General features: G+C 43.6%; 1 protein-coding gene across 1 annotated transcript in view; it reads right to left on the minus strand.

Moving 5' to 3' along the window:
• FLVCR2 (FLVCR choline and putative heme transporter 2) overlaps nt 1-22,172 on the minus strand; it is a 52,545-nt gene that overhangs the window by 11,518 nt on the left and 18,855 nt on the right. Inside the window, exons 2-3 of the mRNA XM_019733702.2 lie at nt 14,646-14,787; nt 11,194-11,334 (exon numbers count right to left, since the gene is read on the minus strand). Coding sequence (XP_019589261.2) covers nt 11,194-11,334; nt 14,646-14,787 — 283 coding nt within the window. The remainder of the gene's footprint in view (nt 1-11,193; nt 11,335-14,645; nt 14,788-22,172) is intronic.

Raw genomic sequence — 22,172 nt, forward strand, 5'->3', positions numbered from 1 at the left:
TTCTCAACGAAACACTCCAAAACAACCAAAAGGACCATGTGTCCCCGAAAATAAGACCTCGCCGGACCATCAGCTCTACTAATGCGTCTTTTGGAGCAAAAATTAACATAAGACCCGGCCTTATATTATATAAGATCCAATATCATATTATATTACATTATATTGTATTACGTTATATTATATTATATTTATAATTTATTATATTATATTATAACCAGTCTTAAACTAAAATAAGACTGGATCTTATATTAATTTTTCCTCCAAAAGACGCATTAGAGCTGATGGTCCGGCTAGGTCTTATTTTCGGCGAAACATGGTAGCAATTGCAACCTATTCTTAGCTGCACACCACTGCCCTCTGATCCCTTTAACCTTGCCTTGGAAACACGGGCTCTGGAAAGTATTACTCCCAGAAAGGAACCATTTACATTCCTCTCTTAAGCTTTGGCTAAGACCTATGGCCTAAGTGGAACTACTGGACACCTTCCACCTCCTCCTGACGACCTACTTCCTCTCCACACAGCTCCAGACCTCGGACCCCTGACACCACTCCCTCTGCAGGTGGTTTCTCACCTCTTTCCCCATCCCTCCTTCAGCTTTCTTCTCAATGTCACACAACATCTTATATTTGAAATCAGAAAGGACCCTAAAGAGCATTTAGTTGACTCTCTTAATTCATTGACTCATTCGACAAATAAATGGAAAACCTAGAAAATACTGTAAGAACCTGTGTGCTTAGAGAATGAGGTCATTTGTCCAAAGCCACACAGTGAGTTGGTAACTAAGATGAGACTGGAACTGACCCAAAGGAGAAAGGGCCTCCTGCCCTCCCTTCCTAGTAACAGTGACGATGATGATGGCGGCAGCAGCACATACTAATGTACCAGACACTATTCTAAGCACCTAACAATCCTCCCAACGACCCTAAAAGGTAGGTAATATTATCATCCCCATTTTATAGATGAGAAAAATGTACACAGTTTAAAAACAAATACAGAGATTTCTCTGTAATGCCCACCAGGGGTCTTTTTAGTTTTAACTAAACATTGAGGCTCACCAGACTACCACTGGCACACTTACAATAGATCCACCTACAAGGGTATAAGATAGGACACAGCTCTCAGACAGGGCAGCCTTAAGAGTTCCTCTTCAGTGGGCCAGTTCATAGAACCCGTTCATCAAACCATACAGAGGCGATTCTCTTTGGCCCCCAAGGTGATGGCTCAGGTGCAGAGAAAGGTGGGTATGACAACAACGCTGGTTTGACACCTGACAGGAGCCACTAGAGTTTATAACAACTCCATAGGCATAGCTTCCAGGGTCCCCATAAAGGACAGGCCAGTGAAAGTGTCACCATACTCAGCAAAGCACAAAGAATGGCTTCTTACCAGATACGAAAAATTCTCCCAGTCCAGTTGCAATCATTTTTATCACAAGAGGTCATTTTTATCATAAGTAATGTTGCTTAAATACAGTTGATTTACTCCCTTTATCCGGTTCCCAAAGGAAGGAGATACAAAGTTACCTGAAGTTCAAATTCTCATGCAAAATGGGAAAGGAAGTTTTACTTACCATTCCCACAATCACACAGGTAGCAGGTGGCGGAGCTGGATTTGAACCCCGATTATATGTCTCTAGAGTCCTCGCTCTTCATCAGTCTGTTTTACACCCTCACAACACTGATTCTCAACCATTTCCCCCGCTCAGGTAACTGACAATTTCCTTGCATCCCAACCTCTTGCAGTAGGTCACCTCAGGGTTACAAGTCTGGGTTCAGTGCCACCTACAGAGTGTGTCGACAAACCAAGTGGGTTGGCAAACCAAGAAGGGTCACCAAATGTCACTACAACTGCCAGGCCAATCAATGGTCATGAGGACTTTGTCGACATAAGAACGTCCAAACCTGTAGAGAACTTGTATAAAAATGTATTTGAGTCAAACAGAAGATATGCCTGGAAGCAAGATTGCAACAGACTGAGAAAAATGCTTCAGAAAATTACAGTTTGCAGTTTCTTTTATGCCTTTGAGATTAAGGAGGGGAGTAAGGAAGATTCCATGAAGGTGGGAGAAAGTAAGGTGGGGATCGGATTATAGGATAGTTAAGATTCTGTGCTCTTTTGAGGGTGGTCACACTTTAGAAGGAGGGGTCTGAAAGGGAGCATTTCAAAGGTGTGTTAACCTAGATGCACAGAAACAATGGACAGGGCTGCTTAAGGCAAAGACAAGCCTTTTAATGAAGAAGTTATATGCCAGGGGCGTGACTACCCACCATGACCTGCCCAGTTAGGAGTTTATGATTAGATTACTTTCCATATAACCCGTTTTTCCTCCACAACTTTAAGGCTCTCAGCAACTTTTTACCCAACAAGCACACCCAACTAACTAACTTTTATATCACACACCCAGTCACTTGGAAATTCCATTCCTGAGTCAAGAGGGCCAATAGGGACATTCCTGAAAAGGGTGGTGGGGTGGAATGTGGGCGGGGAGAAGGATGAAAGCAGCCCCCAGTCCTGCTCCTCACACCTCTCTGGGCCCCTCTCAGCCTCTGGCCAGAGCCTCACACTGCAAGGGGAAAGGGACCCCTCCAAGGTCATGCTCAGCTTCAGGTGGAAAGGCTGCTCTCAGCTTGGGGCCCAACTGGGATGAAGAGGACAGAATCTACAGGAAACAGAGGGAAATTATCCAGGAGGACTGGGAGCAAAACACCCCACCTCAAGCACCAGCATTTCTATGATCCTGGAAAAGGCAGAGGAAGCAGAGTCCTGAGCTGGCTGACCTATGCTATTGAAGCTGAGCACTTTCATGGGGGCTCACGGTAGTGGGTACCAGATCAGCACCACCTGGGAGCTTGTCAGAAATGCAAATTCCTGACCCCACCCCAGACCTACTGCAGCAGAAACTCTGGGAGGGGACAATCTGTGTGTGAACAAGCCGTCCAGGCAATTCTTACAGTGCTCAAGTTTGAGACCCACTGGTTCAGCTAGACTTGTGTGGTTGGGTTATCAGTAGCCATCCCCGGTTCCCAGGCAGCCAGGAGACTGAATCAGGGCTAAGGCAGAGATAGGAGATAGGAAGGGGGGACTGGAGGGGTACAGGGGCTCACCGTGGAAAGCTGCCATTCTTTGCAACTGTTTCTACAGTCCAACCCTAGAGGATTTAGGAGCTTATGTATGGTTTCTGAATCAATCTTTACTCTAGATGTTCCTCCATATTATTGAAGGTTACTAGACACAGTTAATAAACAGTACAAGTCCACACCACTGCCCCAACCACGGGGCTCGGTGTCCCACACTGAAGGGCAGGAATGGAATGCTTGCTCTGCCCTATGCTGAGTACCTCTTACAGGAATACAAGTTATTGTGCTATATTTGGGTACGATGATCCCCAGCAAGGAAGGCCTGCTGGGTCAGGGCCATATTCCTCGGAGAATGTGATCTCCCCTAACAGGCCTGGTCATTCCTGGTATTGTTAGGTAGACGTCAGAAAATGTAGGGGGAAGGGGGTCCATAGTGCCCACAGAAAAAGCTCATAACTAGTTTTGATTAACTGCCTCCAGCCTCATATCTGTTTTTACAACAACAGATGACAAGAGGTGGTCTGGAGGAAGGTCTGAGTCAACAGACTTCCCTCCCCCCATCTTAGGAGGTCACACCCTTCTGTGGAAGAGCATGCACCACTTTCCCCCCCAAATCAATATGTAACTCCCTCACCCCACCCGGCAAACTATAAGTTCTCAAGACAAGGACTCTCTCTCTCTCTGGCCCTCTCTCTCCCCTCTTCTCTCCCCCCCACCTCTCTGTGCCCTCTCTCCCCCTTCTCCTCCTCTCCCCTTCTCCCCACCTTGGCTAGGCCCATTCTCTTCCCTGAGAACGTATCACTAATAAACCTGCTTGCATATTCATCAGCTTGCTGACCTTTGATTCTTCACTGTGTTGGCAAGAAGAACCGAGATTCCAGTAACAGTATCAGTCACCCAGTACCAGTCACCGAAGAGGAGGGCTTTAAGAAGGCAGAAAGGACTCATCATCACTCTGAGTCTCTTTCTCTCCTTGGTCAAGACCAGTAAACTGGTCTAGAGACCACGGGCATTAGAAGTTCTTAGAGTTCAAAAATGCAGATTCCTGGGCCCTGCCATGGGCCCACACTATCTGAATGTCCTAGAATGGGGCTAGGAATCTGCATTTTAACAAAAACAAACAAACAAACAAAACCCTGGGTATTTCTTAAACTCACTGGAGGTTGGAAATAAATGGCCTTGAATACTGAAAATCAAAGAACAGGCCGAGGCTGGCTGGTGGACTCAACCTGGAGGCAGCTGGGGCAGGCACGGACTTCAAGACCATGAGAATGACCCATAACACACCTATCTGAGAGGTTCTCAGCCCTGCTGCAAACCAGAATCACCTAGAATGCTTGTTAAAGCTGATTGCCAGGCATCGACCCAGACTTCCGGAATTCGAATCTCCAGAAGAGAGGCGTGGAAATCTATGCACACATTCAACCAAGCACTCCAGGCAATTCTATCATCAGGCAAGCCTGGGAAACACGGATCCCAAATCCTATCTCTGTGTTCTCTGGTTACTCTGTGTTCATTTCCCTCTTGTCCTTCCTAAACTTGCAGTAAACCCTTGTTTTAAAGGGCCAGCCTGACCCCAGGGAATCACAAGGATTTTATACTCACTCTTAAGCCAGGACCTTAGAGGGGGCACAAAATGCCCTCCCTAGGCCCATGGAAGTGGGGCAATGGTAAAGCCCTTGAGACCCCTAAGGGAAGGTGTCCTCGGGACACACATTGAGGCTCTGGGTTTAGATGCCCAACACCGGAAGATGATTCAGAAGCACTGGAGGCAAGGCTGGGCGATAACATGGAAAAGCATTCCCTTTGAGGACGTTCTTTAGAAGAGGAGAATTTTCAATAATTCTTTTTAACAAGGTAGTTGTTACACCATCGCCATAGATGAAAAGACATGTTCTTCACCCCACACTCACTGCTGATATACATCACAAGGTCAGCCCCACCCAGAGTCTGTTAGACCCTGGGAGAATCTAGTTCCAGCCTGTATCTTCCTGCATTGCCAAACTTGGAGGAGGGGGAGGGAGGCGGGCACTTTACCAGAGGAAGAGGCAGTTTCTTATTCCTGTGATAGTTTGGCAACATCAAACACAACCTCTGCACCGCCTCCCTCTAAGATGGGCTGCCAGATATAAGAAAAAAGGAAAAAATGAACAGCATACCTGTTTGGTTACGTTTGGATTTCAGATAAACAAATAATTTTTTAGCATAAATATGCCCCAAATATTGAGTAGGACATGTTTATAGTAGAAAAGAATTTGTGGTTTGTCTGAAATTCAAATTTAACTGGATGACCCTGTTATTTCCAAAACCTACCTCTAAGGGTGTGGCCAGAAGCCTATAGGGAAAAGCCAGCAACACTCAAATGGACACTGGAATGTCCTCAACCTTCACAGTGTCACTGCACCTCAGCTCTGGGCAGCTGACAGCAGCTGGAAGAAGTAGTTGGAAAGCCTCTATAGACACAATACTGGATATCCCACCAGCTGCATGAGAGCTACTCCCTACTTAGGGAAATGTAGTTCAGAACAATGAAAGAATGTAGGAAATCAGCACGTTTATCAAGGTAATAGCAATGTGGATGCACGCAGTGTCTTTATTCTCAATGGCTTTAAAAGCTTTCATTTCGGGCGGCGGGATGGCTCAGTTGGTTAGAGCGCAAGCTCTCAACAACAAGGCTGCTGGTTCAATTCCCACATGGGATAGTGGGCTGTGCCCCTGCAACTAAAGACTGAAAACGGTGACTGGACTTGGAGCTGAGCTGCGCCCTTCACAACTAGATTGAAGGACAACAACTTGGAGCTGATGGGCCCTGGAGAAACACACTGTCTCCCGATATTCCCCAATAAAATTTAAAAAAAAAAAGCTTTCATTTCCATTCAGAGCACTTCAATGGGAAGCAAATGTTACAGTTTTCTGAAGGGGGTATAATAATTCGAGAGACAAAGGATGGGTGAAGGCGGTACACTCAGTAATTGGCAGAGCTGACACCAAAACTCAGACCTCCCATTCCTTAAGAGCCAACACCCACCAGTCCAGTATCCAAGGTTCTTACTCCAAGGCATGTCTCCCCGTGTCTAACAAATTGTCTGTGAAATATTATCATCTGTGAGATTCCCAGCTATGTGCTCTTAATTCAGAGGAAAATACGGACATCATATGTACAATATAAAAAGGATGAACCATTTCCTTCTTCAAAACCCAACCTGAAACTACAGGGAGGGTGGGGATGCTGGAGGATCTGGGGGAAGGGAGAGAGTTCAAAGCTTCTAGCTGAATTTATAGAATTTTTTTTTTAATTTGGAGCAAAGCTGGGAGAAAAAACAGAGATTTGCAGGTGGACTGAGTGCCAATCAATCACTGCCTTTACACGACGTGTAAACCTGAAAGAAAATCACTAAGGTTGAGACCCCATCATCCCCAAATCCCCAAGATGGCTAGTCAGTCGGTTGATCCACCGTAGAAGAAAGCAACCCTTGGGGAACTGGTCTGGAGGATTAAATCTGAGGAGGGACATACTCCCACTAGGTAGACCCAAAAACCACTCAGGCAAGCAGGCTAAGAAAAGAGCCCTGGCTCTGTCTCCATGAGGCTTCTTTCTACATGAGGAGGCAAAATGGCGCAGTGGTTAGAAAGATGGACTTTGGCAGACAGAAGTTTATATCTAAGCTCTATTGCTTGCTAGCTGTCCAATTGTGGGAAGGGAACTAAAATCAGAGCCTTAGTTTCCTCAGGTATAAAGTGGAATAGAGTTAAGGACCTATGTCATGGGTCTGTTTTGAAGCTTAAAAGAGAGAATGCATGTAAAGCAGTTAACATGGTACCTGACACACAGTAATGTCTTGATAAATTTTTTTTCAAATCAGTGATTACACCTAAGAATCATTTCTTTGCTGGCAAAGAGCCCTATCTTCAAGCCCAATCTCTACCATGAAAATTAGGCTTGTGGTTCTCTGAAATGAGTACAAACATCCAGATTAGTTCAACTCCCTCTCCCTGGGATAATCCCAGGCCTTTGAGTAAAATGTTAATAAACTCTATCTATACACCAGAGACTCAGAAGTGAATTGCTTTTCTAGTTTAGTGACATCTCAACTTAAATAGTGATTTACTGCCACCCATTTCTCTCCTTCTGGGACTCCTATTATGCGTAAGTTGTATGCTTGATGGTTTCCCAAAGACCTCTGAGGCTCTCCTCATTTCTCTTTTCTTTTTTCTTTCTGTTCCTCAGACAGGATAATCTCATTTGACCTATCTTCAAGTTTGCTGATTCCTTCTTCTGCCAGTTCAAAGCTGATGTTCAGCCTTCTAGTGAATTCTTCATTTCAGTTATTGTATTTTCAATTCCACAATTTCTATTTGTTTCTTTATTTCTGTCTTTATTGTTATTCAACATTTGGTGAGACATCATTCTATACTTTTCTTCTATTCTTTAGACATGTTTTTTTTAGTTCTTTGAACATACGTATAATAGTTAATTTACAATCTTTGTCTATTATGTCCAACGTCTAGGGTTCCTCAGGAACAATTTCTAATAATTGCTTTGTTTCCCTGTGTATGGGCCATACCTCCCCAATTCTTTGCATGTCTATAATTTTTTGTTGAAACTGGATATTTTAAATGCCATGTCAACACTAGAAATAAGACTTCCCTCCATCCCCAGGATTTGTTGCTGTTGCTACTGTTTATTTAAGTGACTTTCCTGGTCTAATTTTAGAAAGTCTATATTCTTTGTCATGTGTAGCCACTGAAGTTTCTGCTCCATTAGCTTGTGGTAAGCTAATGATTAGACAGAGATTTCCTTAAATGCCTTAAACCAATAAGTCTCCCACCTTTGCCAAAGACCTCGTGTGTGTGTGTGTGTGTGTGTGTGTGTGTTGCAGCTCTCCCTCAATGGTCCAGCTGCAGACAGGTGACAAATCTGCCTTCACCTTCACTTCCTGCTCACACAGAGACTCAGGGTCAGCAGAGGTGAGCGTTTAGGGCGTTCTCAGGTCTTTCCTGGGCAGTGCAGTTCTGCATGTGCCTGTGGACTTCTAGATTCCTAAGAATACGTGGGAGCTTTTCAAAGCCCCATGGACATCTCCTTCTCCAGATATTCTTTTGAAGATTTTTGGCCAGCCTCTTGTTTACCCTAACTGGCACTGCTACCTCGGGCAGCTGTGATGTCAAAGGACTGTCTTCAATGAATACCCTGAAAATAGAGATTTCCCACTGAGCAAGCTGAGTTGGGTCAAATACAGGCAAATACTCTGAATGGGGACTTTCCAGGGACCTACCAGACAGCTAAAGTAGTGACCTAGTGAAGGGACTTTTGGGGAGCTCCAAAATTGTTTTGCCCTCTCCAGTGTCTATGAGGCTGCTGGTTTTCACAACTACTAGTGACTGGGAGGTTACTGCTTTTCACAACTACCAATGGCCACGAGGCTGCTGGATGTCAAGGCTATCACAGAGCCTAGGAGAGGAGGGCAAATTAAAACACAAAGCTCACTGTTCTTACCACTATTCAGCCATTTTCTTAAATAAATGCCCCTTAGATTGTTGCAAGCCTTTGGTTCAGAACGCTGAAGAAATTAATTTTGACAATGCTTGCCAATGTTCTTGTTGCTTTCCTGGAGGAACAGATTTCTTCATCTGTTAAATGGTCCTGACTCCACCATTCCCTAAGTGCTTCCCTATTTATTTCCTGTGCTATCACTCAACCTAATAGATAAGGAACAGTACTCAGAAGTACAGGACTAAAACCACTCTGCCAGATTAAAGACCATATGAGCAACCAGCCACGTATGAGGGAAAGAGGAGTTGCTTTGCTCACACAGCATGCCCAGAGCTCAGTCCTTAACAACCAAAAACAGCACTGTTCCTGCTACATTTTGACTTTGTTCTTGCTTTCATGGGTCAGTGACCTGGCCCTGCCATCAATAGTCTCCAGCACTGAAAACCACAACTTCTGGAATGGGACCATTGTCCCCTTATCACCATCATCACCATTCTCATCCATAGGAAATATTTATTAAGCACTCATCTACCCTAGAATCCCAAGGTAGGGCTCAAATATCATGCAGTCAGATCTAATATGATGGTCAAAAGTCAATGCACTCACGATGTTTAACTCCAGGGAAAAGTGAAAGTTGTTAAAGCTGTGGAATTCTGAGTCTGGAAGGGACATCAAAGGTCATCTGGCTTCACTATCCATCTATATACCATAATATGCCCCACAATATCCCCCACTAAGTGGTTGGTCCCATCTACCCTTGAGTGAAGTTAAAGGTAGCGAAAAGTAACTCATAACTTTGTTAGCTGGACATCTTAAATACTGGAAGCTTTGTCTTTATATTGTGGATGAACGCAGAGACATATTCAGAACTGAGAAGTTGGAGTGAATGACCCGAGACCTTGAAGACTAATCTGGTTATCTACAGCTATTCCAAATGCGAGGTCACCTAAATATTGTGTATGCTTGAAAAACTTAGGTGTGCCTCTCTACCCACGGATGATACCACCTCTTATCTAGTGCCTCAGCAGATAAACACTTTAATTGAGATAAAGGGCACTGATAAACCTAAAGTGAAATCTTGGCAATTCTAGGGAGGCCTATAGCCAATTATGGAGTATGCATCAAGAGTGCAGGTGTTGGAGTTAGACAAACCTGCATTTGAATCCTGGCTCTGCCACTTAAAAGCTGTGTGATTTGAACTAGTTACCTAGTTTCTCTGAGTTTCAGTTTCCTCATCTGTTAAATGGGGATACCGTGTTTCCCCAAAAATAAAACCTAACAGGACAATCAGCTCTAATGTGTCTTTTGGAGGAAACATTAATATAAGCCCCGGTCTTATTTTACTATAAGACCCGGTCTTATTTTACTGTAAGATAAGACCAGGTATAATATAATATAAATAATATAATATAATATAATATAATATAATATAATATAATATAATATAATATAATATAATATAATATAATATAATACCGGGTCTTATATTAATTTTTGCTCCAAAAGACGCATTAGAGCTGATGGTCCCGCCAGGTCTTGTTTTCAGGGAAACGCAGTAGTTATAGTACCTACCTACCATGGTGCGGTAGAAGTTAAATAAAACATATATGAAAAGTCTTGGCACATAGTAAATGCTATTGTTGTTAAAACACACACACACACACACACGTGGTTTGTGAACCTATAGAAAACAAGGTTATAGCCAATTGGGGTTTCACCAAGAATAAGTCATGTCAAACCAGTCTCACTTCTTTTCTTCTTTTTTTTTATATGGTTATTGAGCATGTTATATAGTTGTTGACTCTTGATTATAAACTAACTGAAGGATTAAATAGTCAAATGCAGGATGGATAGCAGTACAGCCGGATGGCTCTCTTTAATAGAGTGCCATGAGGTTCTGTCCTTACCTTTGTCTGGTCTAACATTCTTATTCAAGGTGGGAAAGAAGTTGCAGAAAACACCATGCTGGAAAGGCAAGCCAATACACCAGCATAAAGAATCAAACTTATCTTACCAAAAGCCAAGAAAATAAAATGAATGAGGCATGTTGTCTTGCATTCGGGTAAAATAAAGGAGTCAAAGACCTCGGTGCGAGTGTGTGTATGCTAAACAATGTTATACAAAAGATGAAGGAAGATGGGCTGAGGAGTGGTTCACGTAGCAAGACTCCTATATGCATGCACGCATTTATTCATTCATTCACTCAGTAACTGCAGGAGTATTCACTCCACACCAGCCCCTGCTGAGGAACTATAAAGACGAAAAGATATAGATCCCTGCTCTCAGGGAGTTTACAGTCTGGTGAAAAGACAGATCTGGAAGTGGAACAGCACAGTAAGAGAGGAAAGGTCACCTAATAACTCTTTTACAGTGGTGATACTGACATGAAACTTGGAGGATCGGCAGGCATGTGTCAGACAACCTGACATGGGAAGGAATGGTTTTCTAGGTGGACTTTTCCGAACATGCAAAGGCCCTCATGCACAGCCGGCTCTTCTAGTGGAGCCTAAACCATTCACACGCACATTTGGGATTTGGAAAGGGTATGGCGCACGGACACATCGGGCGTGCTGCCTCACATTGCCAGTGCAAGTACACTCCTGGACACATGGGCACCTTACCGTAGGTGATGACGAGCAGCACGAAGTTGAGGTTTTTGAAGAGTCGGACGATGGCACTTAAGTACGAAGCATCAGGGGAGGCCAAGGCATAGCTCAGGGACTGGGCCCTGCTGGGGGGGTGTTTCGGCTTCTCCTTGAACACTGGAAGGAAAGAAACAGAGCCGTCACTGAACATCCTGCTCGTCCCACGCCAGCAGGGCTGACACAGGGTTGAGAGCTGGCCCCACCACCTGAGAAGGACCTAAGACTCAAAAGGAAATATTAATTCTTCCATTAAATCCTTTACCGTTTCCTCCCTGGAAGCTGCTTTTCACTGTCTGTAGCTGAGTGAGTGGTCTATGGAGTACTTTTTCTTCACGTCCGCTGGACTGCTACAATCGCTGGGCCTCCCAGGCAGTGTTCAAGGATCAAGCAGTCCCATGATCACCAGCAAATAACATACCGTGGAGAACCAGTGAACTGGTTCACATAGCAAGCCCACATGGATGGAAAGGAAGTGAGAGCTGAGGCTTTGGGATTAGTGAGCCCCGTTAATGGCTTAGCACCTGAGCTCTTCTCAAGGAAGGAGGAGCTACCTTGTCCGTGCTTAGCACAAAGCCTGGCAACAAGAAATGTTCCCTGAGTAAGTAAAAGGAACTTCCTCTATTGGAAAAGCCTCGAGTCCATCAGCAGTGTCTCAACATCTGAATCAGATACTGCCTCACAAAGAAAGAAAATTACACATGCTCTGGGTAGGAGTGGCTACTCTGATAGGAAGTGCTGGAGAGGGAACAGTGGGAAAACCATTCATTTTACACTCTATTTACAGTGCAACTGGTACAGTCAATTTAACTGCATTGATCACTACTCAGTTCCCTGGGGGGCAAAACAGTTTAACCAGTTTTTTTTATTAAACTGCCCCCCAATTGGGTCCAAGCAAGCACCATGTAGCTTCCCCCACACCCTAGGAGAACATTCCTTCTTCAGTTAGAGGAAGCTCTGGAAATGCGGTTTAATGCCTTGAAGATCAAACCTCCCTCCACCCACCCCCCCAAAAAAAACCCTCTAGCCCTGACTTCAGAGTCCTGCTTCTCCCTTCTCGGGAGGTAGTTCTGGATAATTTCCTCCCGGATAACTTCCCCATGCTGGGAACCTCTCATCTATTGTCTTGCCTGTTCACCTTTCCTTCCATCAGGGAAAAGAAAGCAAGGCCAGTGGTTATTTATCTCTGTAACAACAGGTGCTAGGTCAAGAACCTGGCAACCACAAACCAGAATTCAGATAAGATCTTTCAGTTCTTTACTCAATGAGCTATTATCTGTGCTTGATAATAAAATGCCAAAATGTAAAATGTCCTACCTCCAGGATTTCACCTGCAAAGTACCAGGCCCTCATCTGCTACAAACACAAGAATTTGGAACTGGGCACATTACAATTTGAAACTTAAAGTCTGGCTAAGAGGATCTCTGGCTGAACTGTTCTTTCCTGCTCTCATCCACAGCTCTACAGCTTCTCAACTTTCCAGAAATGCCAAATCCTCTGTCCAAGATATCCTGCCAGTTTTTAGAAGCCGTCAGGCAGCACTTTCTCAGCTTGGACCCTGGGGAGGGAATGACACCGTGAGAACAGAGGAATAAGGTACACGATTATAAAACTGTTTGACTCTGGAGGGGAGTCCAGAAGGAAGGAATGAAACCTTTACCACGTGAGTGGAACTTTCAGATATTAGCAGGAAAACTGGTTAACCTTTAGACGGGTGACTAACTGAAAATGAAAACCTCTACTCTGCGGTTTCAGAATTTATCACAGCCCGTGTAATATCAGATGATAAAAGAGGATATAAAATTACATTATTCATTTATCATATGGTGATGGGTGGTAACGAGACTAGTTCGTGATCACTTTAAAGTGTATATAGATGTCGAATTAGAATGCTGTACAATGGAAACTTGTGATAAAATTGTATTAACCAAATATCTCAATGATTAAATGTACATGCATATAAAATAGTAGTTATCTGAAGTTGGCGGTTAAGATTAACTCCTACGAGACTAAATCAGTGGTCATTCTTTTCTTTATGCTTTTTTTTGTATTTTCTAATTTTTCCATTATGAGCATATATTACTCTTATAATTAAAAAAAAACTGGTACCCAGGTATTCTCAAGTGAATCTATGAGATTATTAGTGTTTGTGGGTCAATTCTGTTTTGTTTTGTTCCAAAAATTTAGAGTATGGCATTAGATAAGTTTAGGCTTGAATCCACTCTCTGGCACTTACTAGCTATTTAATCTTTTTTTTTTAGATTTTATTGGGGAAGGGGAACAGGACTTTATTAGGGAACAGTAAGTACTTCCAGGACTTTTTTCCAAGTCAAGTTGTTGTCCTTTCAGTCTTATTTGTGGAGGGTGCCGTTCAGCTTCAAGTTGTTGTCCTTTCAATCTTAGTTGTGGAGGGCGCAGCTCAGCTCCAGGTCCAGTTGCCGTTACTAGTTGCAGGGGGCGCAGCCCACCATCCCTTGCAGGAGTCGAACCGGCAACCTTGTGGTTGAGAGGACACGCTCCAACCAACTGAGCCATTCGGGAGGCAGCTCAGCTCAAGGTGCCGTGTTCAATCTTAGTTGCAGGGAGCAGAGCCCACCATCCCTTGTGGGACTCGAGGAATTGAACCGGCAACCTTGTGGTTGAGAGCCCAATGGCCCATGTGGGAATCGAACCGGCAGCCTTTGGAGTTAGGAGCATGGAGCTCTAACTGCCTGAGCCACCGGGCCGGCCCTAGCTATTTAATCTTGAATAATTTATTTAACTCCTCTAAGTCTCATCTTCCTCTTTGTCAAATGGGACTGACAATGGTAACTTCTCTCAGAGGGTTGTTGATTACATGAGATCAGGCGTGCATAGCACAGTGCCTGTGATATCATAAGTGCTCATGGGGCTTTATCAAGGGGATCAGCAGCCTGCCCATTAATTCTGGTGAGGTCCTATTAGAGAACTGTTTAATGATAATGAAACCTTTACTGAGCCGCTAACAAAGTGCACAAGACCAGCCATCCTGTTTCCCCGAAATAAGACCTAGCTGGACCATCAGCTCTAATGCATCTTTTGGAGCAAAAAATAATATAAGACCCAGTATCATATTATGTTACGTTACGTTACGTTACGTTACATTACATTATATTATACTATATAAGACCTGGTCTTATATTATAGTAAAATAAGACCGGGTCTTATATTAATTTTTGCTCCAAAAGATGCATTAGAGCTGATGGTCCAGCTAGGTCTTATTTTCGGGGAAACACGGTAGCACTATATTGGGGGCAATGGCTCAGGCTAAAGCATTTGAAGACCATTGGAAGCCTGGCTCCCAGTTTCTGTAAATATCCAGCGTATTCAAGGGCCATGTTCACAAGGGTTCCACCAAAGCCAACAGAATCTCCCTGCCTCCCCACCCCCCAGCAGTCCACTAATGCACTTACGGATGATGACAAGGATGAAAAGTAGAGTGGCCACACCTCCTATTATGTAGAACATGATGCTGATGTGGTAGGCAAGTTTGTCCTGGTCTTCGATATTGGGTACCAAAACCGGAGGGACCAAAAAGCCAATCGCAATTCCAAGCTATAGAAGACAGACAGTCAATTAGTTTCCAATGGCCAAGACGTGACAACGCAAATTTAAAGAGACTGCTAATAAGAAACATAATCCCAGTCCTTCTTAAAGCCCACCTATTGAAAAAACTTATAGTTGGGGTTCTCAATGCAATCTGGGTCTTCTCCAGATGCAAACGAATGAACAGTGGTTCCTATACTCCCATCTCTATGGTAGAGTAAAACAGTGTTGACTTTTTTCTTGTGTCACTTAAATTCTTGATTTCACTGACTCTGTTAACCGGGAGCTCAGAGACCAGCTGGGGGAATAGTTTTACACCCTATAACCCCCAAAACTTGCATTCAGTAAGACAGACAAGTCTAAAGTTGTTACCACATTTATAAACATGAAAGTTTAAATTCATTGTGTAAACAACTGACAAAGTATCGGTGGTGTGAAGTCATATGCAATTACATACATTTATACACACAGGAAGTGGGCACACACAGACTGGCTACACACACACACACACACACACACACACACACACACACACACACACCAACAAATGAAAATATCTCATATCTGCCTTGGAGTTCAAACTCCAGTGACCTGACAGATAATGGGACTTGGGTGTTTCTGAGGCCACAAATGCCTTGATTCAGTAGTGACAAGCTGTGACACAACTCCCAAAGCCCTTTTGCCACATGTAATACCAAAGCAGAAATTGAAAAACAGCCTGAGAATTCAGGCAAGCTTCAAATTCCAAGAGTGAAGGAAGATAAGTAAGTTCATTGTCTTAAGGTCCCACATTTCCTTTATTGTACCAAAAGAAACTACAGGTAGAGAAGCAATTTACTTTCTTTTTTTTTTTTTAAATATTTAGTTTTTTATTTAGAAGACGTCATATATGCTATATGTAAAAACAAATTCTAATAAAATTAAGAGTATGTTTTAATTTTAAAGTGCTTATATAACTAGTAAATATATTGAAATTAATACAAATTATTCTCATAATACATTTAAGTATTTAGCCATGAATTCACTAACCATCAGAGAAATGCAAATAAAAACCACAATGAGATACCACCTCACCCCAGTCAAAATGGCTGTCATCAATAAATCAACAAACAATTGCTGGCAAGGATTTGGAGAAAAGGGAACCTTGTGCACTGTTGGTGAAATTGCAGATTGGTGCAGCCACTATGGAAAACAGTATGGAGGTATCTCAAAAATCTGAAAATGGAACTACCTTATGATCCAGCAATTCCACTCCTAGGTATCTATCCAGAGAAATCCAAAACTCTAATTCAAAAAACTTTATGCACTCCTATGTTTATTGCAGCACTATACACAATAGCCAAGACATGGAAACAACCGACATGCCCATCGGTAGATGACTGGATTAAGAAACTGTGGTACATTTATACAATGGAGTATTACGCAAACATAAAGAAGAAAGAAATCTTACCATTTGCAACAACATGGATGGACCTAGAGAACATTATGTTAAATGAAATAAGTCAGACAGAGAAAGACAAATACCATATGATCTCACTTATATGTGGAATCTAAAGAAAAGAATAAGTGAATGAATTAATCAGAAACAGTTTTGGAGACATAGAGGAAAAACTGAGGGTTGCTAGATGGTCGGGGGGTGGGGATAAAGGGGAAGGTGAGGAGATTAGTAAACAGTCAGTAACCACAAGATGGCCACGGGGTTTTGAAAATTAATTTGGGGAACGTAATCAATAATGTAAAGATTTTGTAGGGTATCCGATGGACACGTGTCCCATTTGGGAGACCACCTCAGGGGTGATGTAGATGCCTGATCTCTGCACTGTACACCTGAAGCTGAACAATAATGAATGCCAACTATAAATTTATATATATAATTATATATATAATTTTATATATATAATTTTATATATATAATTTTATATATATGTATGTATATGGTTACAGGAAGCGGAGTACAGCATTAGGAATAGAGACAGTGGAAATGTAATGGCTCTGTGCGATGTCAGAGGGATAGCGGATGGGGGGAGGGGGGATCACACAGTGTGCGGGATATAAATGATAAACGTCTAAGTATTGCTTTGTCTTGTGCACCTGAAACTAAAAAAAGAAAAGAAAAGAATGATTTGCAATTTACTTTCATTCCACACTACAGCACCATTCATCAGCTGCCAATCTGCTGACAGTCTTGATCACTGGTTTTCCAGCCTGAGTGGCCGGGATGGTCACTAGTGGTTCTCAGCTCTGGAATGTTCACAAGTCATCATCAATAGGCTCAGTGCAGGGTTCTTCCAATGTATGCCATTGTATAATCAATCAATCAAACAGTTCTTTAAAGCATCTACTATGTGAAAAGTATTCTGTTAGGATATATGAGGACATACCAAGATGTATATGGCAGGGTCCCTGCCTTTAAGGAGCGTTCTAATCAATCTGGTGGGGGCAGAAGGGATTTAAAACAAAGATAAGAACGATAACACAAAAGGTGGTATTTGTGTGTTGAAATTATAGAATGTTATAGTTTGAAAGTTCCTTTGTCATCCTCTATTACAACCTGATTATTAGAGGGCCAAATGGAGGTTAAGTGAGGTTGAGCTCTAGAGGTTAAGTGATTGTACAGGGTCATACAGAGTTCTAGCAGCGCTGAGATGAGAAAACAGATCTCTTGGCTTCTCAGGCCAGCACTTCCTGCACTGGGCCTGGCAATGTCCTCCTAGGCTAAGAGTCTTGAGAAAGGCCCAAGTGAGTAGGCCTCTTCAGAAGAGGCCTCGGAACTTGATCTGATCCTCGGCCACGCTGATGTGTCAGAGTCGAGTCTGGCTTCTTAACTGTTGATCTGTAAGACTTTGAAGGTTAAAACCAGACACAGACAGAGGGGCAAATGCAACCTTGATAGCTGGGAACCTGGGTCCACTACAGGTCGTAGCTGGCCTCCTAAATGCTTTGAAGTTAGAGATCTAGAAGTTAAATAGAATCCCAGAGGGTCCCTTTTGCAAGAATGAGGAAAGTTATGGGACATCATCCAAGGTTTTGTGATTCTTTCATTCCCGAAAGGACCCTGACATAAGATCACCTAATTGCCAGCAATCTTCTGCCTTGAGAAATAAGAATGGAGAGGCAGATTGGGAGAGTCAGTTTTCTTTTTCTTTTAAAGATTTTATTGGGGAAGGGAAAGAGGACTTTTTATTGGGGAACAATGTGTACTTCCAGGACTTTTTTTCCAAGTCAAGTTGTTGTCCTTTCAGTCTTAGTTGTGGAGGGCGCAGCTCAGCTCCAGGTCCAGTTGCCGTTGCTAGTTGCAGGGGGCACAGCCCACCATCCCTTGTGGGAGTTGACAAATTGAACTGGCAACCTTGTGGTTGAGAGCCCACTGGCCCATGTGGGAATAGAACCGGCAGACTTCGGAGTTAGGAACATGGAGCTCCAACCACCTGAGCCACCAGGCTGGCCCAGGGAGAGTCAGTTTTCATTTTCTATTTCATTTTTGCTCTTTCTGCAAATTCAAAGGTGATTTCTAAGCATTGTTACATCAGTGGTCATGAGCACTTCCAGAGCAAATGTCACCATTAAAAACACATCTGTGCAGCCTGAGGGCTTTGAGTAACAGGAAGAAGCCATATTTTGTGTAATGTATTGCTTGGCTCATGCATTTGGCAGAGCAAAACTAAACCAACTGGCTGCTTCTGGTGTAAGATTCCCACACTTAACTCACTACACAAAAACAACACATATGTTCTATCGGCTCTGAGAGCTGCAGAACCACTGTCCCCATCACCATCCACAACAGGACACTCGACAAAGTCCAGAGTCACAATTAAAGCAGAACCCTGGCACAAAGCTGCCCTCCCCAGTGCTGCCTGGTCAAGAATACACCCAGACCATCAAGGGAGGACCCTGGGGCCTCCATAAAAGGCAGTGAGCTCTATGTCAACACCATGGTGATGGCTTTGGTCCTAATGTAACAGGGACGGAAATAAGGGTTCCATCTGGGCCCTTTCCTAGGATCCCAGGCACCTCATCCTCCTGACTCAGACCAAAGGTGGACCTTGCTCTTCTTGGTAGGAGGTAACCACCTCAGCAAACAGGTTCTCACCCATCCGACCTCATTCCTCCTCGGTACATTCCTCCTCCAGGCATACCTGCTATTCTGAGAAAAGGGAGCCCACTCTCAGCCCCAGATCAGGGCCCCTATTGCCTCATTCTTTTCCCCTGAGCACAGTCTCTAGGTCAGAGTTGGGCCTGTTCTCTTGGATTTCAGGGCTCCTAGGAACTGGCTCCCTGGCACTAAGGGTCACAAATGTCCCCTTATTGGGTCAGCAGTTTTCTCTGCAGCAGAGTCCCCCAGCTTGAAGGCTTACTTCAAACTTGATGTCCCTATGACCTACTCTGGGGCTCTCCCCCATGTTGTTCATTTTTAAATGAACCCCTCACCTTCTTCCTTCTACCTCAACATTCCTCGGAGACATCTTCACTCTGAAACTGTGGTTAGGGTCGGGAGGATCTGAGCCTAAATCCCAGCTCTACCAGTTACTAGACGCCTAACCTTGGGCAAAGTTAGTTCACTGCTTTGTGCCTATTTCCTAATCTGCAAAGGAAGGCAATACTACCTAGTTATACTGTCTAGCTCCCAGGGTCATCCAGAGGATCCTACGAATGGATTGTTCAGCAGAATGCTTTACACCAAGGAGGCGCTCACTCCCCATCTGTAAGCCTGGTCCTTCCACCCTCTGCTCTCACAGAGCCCTGGGGACAGGAAGGAGAGGAGAGGCCAACCGGACTCATAAGACATGCTTGGTTTATTTACAGCAGTCACATGAACCACCCCCCTCTTCCTTCCCGGCTTCTCCTCTTGGCTCTTTCTCCTCTCCATCACCCTTGACTCTGTCCTCTCACACCCACCCTGTCCCAGGCCCTCTAATCCTTTCAGGCAACAGTGATCTCTCCTCACCGCCCTGTACGATATATTCAGATGCACTCACCCCAAAGCCTCTGTTTGAGGAGCCAGCCCTGTCAGAGGGAGGACGCCAATCCAAACCCCTCAGCCTGCTGTTCTTGCTTTTCTTCACCTACTTTCAAGCTGCCTTTCCAGTCTCATCTCCTCTACTTCCTTCGATGTCCATGGTACTCCAGCCAGATGGGACAATTCACGATTCCAACCTTTTCATCATCTAGTCTCCACCTCTGTGCAGGCAGCTTCCTTGCTGGGAACGGTCTCCTTCTTTTAATCTTTCAGAGCCCATCTCAAAGTCAGTTCCTTCATTGGTTTTGCCTGATTATCCTAACTAGGCATGATCTCCTTGCCCTAATCTCCTCTGATCCTTTAGTTTTGAGTTATTTTTCTAACACTAATCTGGTGCCTGATAAACACAACCAGGGCTTACTCAATAAATGCGTGTTGAATGAATGGGCAGCAGTTAACTGACATGCTAGAAAAATATTACTTCCCTTCCCGATGAGCCTTGAGCCCAGACCCATGGAAATAGTTGTCTGGAAATTTAAATCTAGGCAAGGCTCTCAGAGGAAGTTTGCTATTTAAAAAAACATGATTGAACACAAAAAAAAACAAAAAAAACAACAACAACCAACAATCCAATTAGAAAATGGGCAGAGGAGGTGAATAGACATTTCTCCAAAGAGGACATACAGATGGTCAATAGACATGAAAAGATGCTCAAAACCACTAATGATCAGAGAAATGCAAATTAAAACCACAATGAGATATCAGCTCACACTTGTCAGAATGGCTATCATCAATAAATCAACAAACAACATGTGTTGGCGAGGATGTGGAGAAAAGGGAACTCTTATGCACTGTTGGTGGGACTGAAAATTGGTGCAGCCACTATGGAAAACAGTATGGAGTTTTCTCAAAAAATTAAAAATAGAACTACCTTATGACGCAACAATTCCACTTCTGGGTATTTATCCAAAGAAATCCAAAACTCTAATTTGAAAAAATATATGCACCCCTACATTCACTGCAGCACTATTTGCAATTGCCAAGATATGCAAGCAACCTAAGTGCCCATCAATAGACAATTTCTTTACAGTGGAATACTATGATTCCACTATAAAGAGGATGATTTAGGGCTCACTTTAAAACACACTTTCTCTCAACCGTAGCTCACACCTGACTAACGGTACCAAACAAGTTGAAACTTGTCACACACTGTTATTAAGGTTTGCCACTTCCCATATTGAAGATCCCTGCCTTTCTGTTGGATGGCACGTGGCAGCGGATGGCACATGGCAGCAGCATTCACCACATTTTGTGATCACAACGGAAAGACTTCATGTCACACATCGCTTGCTTCTAGTACAGCAATTTCGGTCAAATAAAAACATTATGGTGTGTCCTCATCCACCTTATCCACTGGATCTGACACCGTGTGACTTCTAACTCTTTCCCAAAGTCAAAATGATTCAGGATATCGAGGCAGCCACGACAGCGCAACTAAAAACACTCAGGAAAGAGGACTTCCAGAACTGCTTCAGAAAATGGCAAGAATGATGGGATAAGTGTGTTCAAAGCAAGGGGGAGTATTTTGAGGGGGATTAATGGCAATGTGTCTTTTACTCTAATAAAATTTTTTTAATTTAAATATTCACTGTATTCTTTTATCACACCTCATGTATCTACACATCTGTATATATATATTTGCAATGGTAATCTGAAGCTAAGGTTCACAGAGTACCACGGCTGAGGAAAACTTAAGCTACATAGATAAATATAAGAAAATGCTAGCGTATAAAGGGTTATTTGAGTCCATACAGAATTTATGGGCACTAAAATGTGCTAAAAATGCAGGATGCCTAGATTCCATTCCATACAAAAACATGCCACACACTCCTGGCACTGTGTGCTTGACACCGTGTCTCAGGCATGGACAGCACAGCCACCAACAAGGCCACCACAGAAGCACCACAAAGATGGCGCAATGACGGCATGCTTGCACACTCTAATACACCTTTCTCATCCTATGAATACCCCTTCTTTCTCTCTCTTTGGTGTCACTTAGACGTTTGCTTATACCTGCAGTGAATAATCTGGGCCAAATGATGTACCAACAGGGGCTCCAGGATTCCACATGTAAGGGCCTAGGTTAGAGTGAAGGTGCTCTGCAGGAAAGTCACCTTTGGATGTGTGGAGGAGGCTCAGAGGCAGTCCTGGGACTCAGTCTGTGGATGCCCCAGAAAGAAGCAAGGAGAACAAGGTGGCTGCCAGGGCACTGAAAAACTGAAGTTGAACAACAGTTTGTTTAATCATGGAAAACAAGCCTCCGGCCACGTAGGAATGCCAGGCAGCTCCTAGACAAACGCCAGGCTAAGCAGTAATGTGCATACAAAGCATGCTCATTTGATAGTAGTTTTGAAATCCCCAAATCCAAGCCCTGGGC

Source organism: Rhinolophus sinicus, linkage group LG03 (assembly GCF_036562045.2).
Source record: "Rhinolophus sinicus isolate RSC01 linkage group LG03, ASM3656204v1, whole genome shotgun sequence".
Classification (NCBI taxonomy): domain Eukaryota; kingdom Metazoa; phylum Chordata; class Mammalia; order Chiroptera; family Rhinolophidae; genus Rhinolophus; species Rhinolophus sinicus.